Genomic DNA, 4,620 nt, shown 5'->3' on the forward strand with positions numbered 1-4,620 from the left:
CAGTTTCTTATGAGCTTTGCCCACATGTCAGCTTTTAGCACAGAGAGAGTCCTACATAAGACTTTGGCCTGATTTTGTGATTTTTATGTTATGGGTCTATTAGTCACTCCTGAAATTCAAAATCCGACTTATTAAAGAAATTATTCTTCCTGAACCATCTTGATTTACTATAGTTAATTCATCCAGTGGTACACCAAGCATTAAGACGTGGCTCTTAAATACAGGAATGGGCCCTTCCTCAGAAGCTAGACCTAACCAATTCACACGTACATGTGTGATGTAGATGCATCTGATCACAAATCTCACCAGTTTCAAAATCAAATACAAAACTTACAGCTTCCACATATTTTCCTACAGCGTCCATTCCATACTTATACAAAAAAGCATCCTACCAATTAAAAGAACTGTTGTGAGTACTGGCTGGAAGGAACTGTATCAATGCTGACAATATCATGATAAATATCAGTAGAATAAAGGTGACAGAGAAAAATGGAAAAGAAAAGCCCTTAGAGAATCAGAATTTGAGAAGGCCAGTGAAAGCTTTGTAAACCAGTAAATTAGACAAACCAAAACAAAGACTGACAGGAGCAAAGGCAAAGAGAGAGACAGTACAAAACAGGAGGAAGGCAGAGGGCAGGCAGGCCGGCCACCCAGCCACCACCAACATCAGGATGCGGAAATGTGTGCTGCATCAGTCCATCCAAAACTATATTATTTATTATAAACCCATCTTAGTGATTCAGAGCAAGATAGCCCTCTACCATAAAAAAGACCAGTCCTGCCCCTCTTTTGCACTGTCTCTGGAAACCAGCTGATCTGGCACCTGTGTCTTGACAAGTTTAGCTAACCCTTTTCCTAGGCTAGTGTCATACTGCTTTAATCTAGCCCCAGACCTGATATTGCAGTCCTAAAATCATTGAATTGTCTACCACTTCAGAGGATTCTTGTTGCCCTCTGTAACCTTGCAATACGGGAATAAAATTGGCATTAGAGAGGCAACTCCCTCATTCCCAAAAAATAACCCCCTCATTTTGACTGTTCCCACCTCCCTGAAAAGTAAAAATTACCCCTTTTTGACCAAAAATAAAACTAACAATGTTTATTTTGTAGTACAGCTGAAGAAACACCAAAATGCTAGTAGATGACATGTTTCCATGAGGAAGCAGTCTTGGAGTTTTAATGGCACCTGTGGAAAGATCCATCTACCTGCCCAAAGAGTTGTCTCTTGCTGCAAAATACCAGTTGTTTTCACCTGCACGTGTCATTTTGGAAATATGATACTTTTTCTAGTATTAAACGCTACTTTAAATTTTTCAGGTTCATGTGAATGACATGCATATCACCACTATAACTTATTGTACCATTCTAATACATGACAGTTTGTAAAGTGAGGGGAATGGTAGGTACACCAACCTAGCAAACAAGTTTTATAAAATAAAATTTCCATAGTAATAGTTTTTGGTGCTTTGTCTACTGTGCAACCTCAACTGACATAATTTCTTTATAGCTAATTTCTCTAATGGCTGGAAGCTTGGCATCCTTCATTGAAAATGAAGATTAATTTTAAGTCTGTTCAAAGACAATAAAAAACTAACAAACTTCCACCATTACATAGACCTTTATAAAATATGACTAGATATGCAATTCACCATCAATTCATTACCAACAGTCACATATCTCCATGGTATTATTATATTTGACCAGATTTTGTACTGTGATTGTACACATTAAGCCTTGACAGATTTTTCCTCTGTATATGAGGAATCTAGAAAACTAAAAGTTATTTTCTTTATAAATTAATTTTAAAATAGTCAAAAAACCATGCAAGTCATAATCCTTTAGATTCTGAAACACTCTTCACTTGTTTTCACTTGTTTGCCTTGTGTTTAGGTTAGCAGAGTAAGCGATAATGAAGTAAGATTGTTTCAAAAAACATTAACATCATGGGGAAGAGGGCATGAAGGGAAGAGAGAACTATGAAAAAATTAGTAGGCTGACTTGACTACTATCTTAACCTCCTACAGAATGAGCTCTTCAACCTTCATAATAGCTGAATTACAAAAGCTTTCTGAATCTTAGCAGTCTCTTTAAATGAGCATCTTCGATACGTGCAATGTTTTTTTCTCTTTTTATTGACAGAATCTGGTTTTTCATATGTTATTTCCCAAAGATTTCACCTAGTAGATTGCTCTTCTACAGTAAAAAAAAAAAATGAAAATTTTCCAGATACTACAACTTAACAACACTGATATCATATTTGCACATCTGTTGCCTTTATTTATATTTGAACCCTATTTGAAAATGCCATTAATTTTTCCTAAAATCAAATATGCACACAAAGACCAAAAGCAAAACAAAAAAGGAGGGTAAGTGGCATATCAAATTCACCATGTATGTGAACTTCAGACCTACTCAGGTCAGATTTTCACTGTGTCCCCATTGAACAGTTTCTTCTACCTTGAAAGGCTCAGGATGAGACAAAGTCACTTTGCTTCTCTTTAGCAAGTTTGCAACCGTAATCAAGAAAGTTTATCAGCAACTGGAAAATAGAACTTTAATTTTATTTTCCATAAAAGCATATACTAACACCAAGATAATCTGCAATTTAATCAACAGTAGTACATACTTATTCTACTCTTTTCCATCAACAGAATGGGAACAGAATTAATTTCTCATCATTCCAAAATACACCTTTCTAGCTATTCTATCACTGTCCTTTCTGTGTGCTAATGTCAATGCCTCGTAAACTTAGTCTACTATCTGTCATTTTTGTGAAGCTTATAACTTCTGCACTAAGAACTTTAGCATTGATCCACATCTAGAACCGAGACTAGTGGAGAGAGATGCAGATGAGGTGTAGGGACATGGTTTAGTGGTGGGATGGCAGTGCTAGGTTAACGGTTGGATGTGATGATCTTAAAGGTCTTTTCCAACCTAGATGATTCTGTGATTCTATGATTTAAGTAGCTCCCCCTCTCCTGTTCATTAGAGGCGTGGGGGAGGAAGGGGAAGCCACATGCACCTCCAGAAAGGGTCTGTTAATCCTGCAGTCGATGGGGTTGCTCTTTGGGGACGGCCCGTCTGTCACACCGGCCACGGCCAGCGTGAGCTATCGGACTTGCAGGGGATGTGGCACTCAGTCGTCCCCTTCCCTTGTGCTGCAGCTGATCGAGGACCTCAGGAAGCAGCTGGAGCACTTGCAGCTCTTCAAACTGGAAGCTGAGCAGCGAAGAGGCAGGAGCAGCAGCATGGGGCTGCAGGAGTACAACAGCAGGACACGGGAGACGGAGCTGGAGCAAGAGATCAAGCAGCTCAAGCAGGTACGCAGGGCTGGGCAGAGGGGGAAGCCTCTCGGCTGCTCGGTCTGCAAAAGGGGGTGTCACATCCTGCACCGAGGAGTGCTCGGCAGGGCCCGGGGCTCACTCCCGAGGAGCTGACCATGGATCTGGCAGCCCCCTGCTTTCTTGCTCTCCTGTCCTGAGGCGGGAGAGGTTGGCTCCTTCCACTGAAGGTCAGCACGTGCACTCGAGAGCCCCTCTCTGCTGCGTCCCCTGGATCTCCCCAGCACGTTGTGTGTCTCCAGGGGTTCTCCAGGCTCTGTCAAATCGGAGTCAGGAGACAGAGTGCTGCTCCCAGCGCTGGCTGAGCTGCTGGTTAGGATGAGAGCCCTCGCCTTCCCCGGCCGGTTCTGCTCTGGGGACACCACGTGCCTCAGCACCATCTGATGTTTGTCTGTTGTGAACAGGATAACAGGAACCTGAAGGAGCAGAACGATGAACTGAACGGGCAGATCATTAACTTGAGCATCCAAGGAGCCAAGAACCTCTTCTCAGCCTCCTTCTCTGAATCCTTGGCAGCGGAGATCAGCTCAGTCTCCAGAGACGAGGTACGTGCCGTGGGGTACTGCTGACCTCAGACCCCATCTTCCCGGGGCGGCTGGTGCATCTCCTCTCCTCTCAGCCACCCGAGGGCCTGGGAGGAGTTGATGTGGCCCTGTCTGTGCTACAGCTCACTCCCAGCATTCACTTGAAAGCTGTCGTGAGCCAAAGAAGTACCCACACAACTATTTGAAGAGCTTGCAGGACTTACCCCGCCTGCCAGCCCTCCTTCCTGGGAATAGGGGAAGCTGCTCCCTTCCAATCTGCTGAGACTGGCAGCTCTGCTTTGCCTGCCCTGTGACTCCTTCCCCTTCCTGGGGCAGACCAGCGAGCACGGGGTGTGTCTGTCCGTAGCTTAAAACAGATCTTAGAAAAGATCTTGGCTTCTCTCTGCTCTCCCTGCTCGTGGCTCTAGCCCAGATACCGGTGTGCAAGCCTGCGTGAGCGTCAGAATCACAGCTTTCAGACCCTGAGAGGTGTAATGGGAAAACACAGGTTTTGGGGGCCAAAGGGAGATGCAGCCTGCTTTCTCCAGGGTCACATCTGGCTGAGAAATTGAGGAAGGACAGGAGTGAGCAGGGCCAGCAGCTGAGGGCGTCTCCTCATCTTAGGCCTGAGCCTCCTGAAGGAGGGAGAAGGGCTGGGGGGAGTCCCAGAGATACCAGTACCCATTCCTCTAGCAGTTGGGCAGCTGGGCACCAGGCTCAGCCTGCCGGGCCTGCGCCCCCCACCTGGGGCTCCG

At 44.6% G+C, this 4,620-nt stretch overlaps 1 protein-coding gene across 1 annotated transcript in view; it reads left to right on the forward strand.

Moving 5' to 3' along the window:
* Positions 1 to 4,620, forward strand: part of RAB11FIP3 (RAB11 family interacting protein 3) — a 64,918-nt gene that overhangs the window by 59,360 nt on the left and 938 nt on the right. The window contains exons 12-13 of the mRNA XM_035895547.1: positions 3,165 to 3,320; positions 3,746 to 3,886. Of these exons, the coding sequence (XP_035751440.1) occupies positions 3,165 to 3,320; positions 3,746 to 3,886 (297 nt within the window). The remainder of the gene's footprint in view (positions 1 to 3,164; positions 3,321 to 3,745; positions 3,887 to 4,620) is intronic.

This window comes from Egretta garzetta, unplaced genomic scaffold (assembly GCF_000687185.1).
Source record: "Egretta garzetta isolate BGI_Z169 unplaced genomic scaffold, ASM68718v1 scaffold140, whole genome shotgun sequence".
Taxonomy (NCBI): Eukaryota; Metazoa; Chordata; class Aves; order Pelecaniformes; family Ardeidae; genus Egretta; species Egretta garzetta.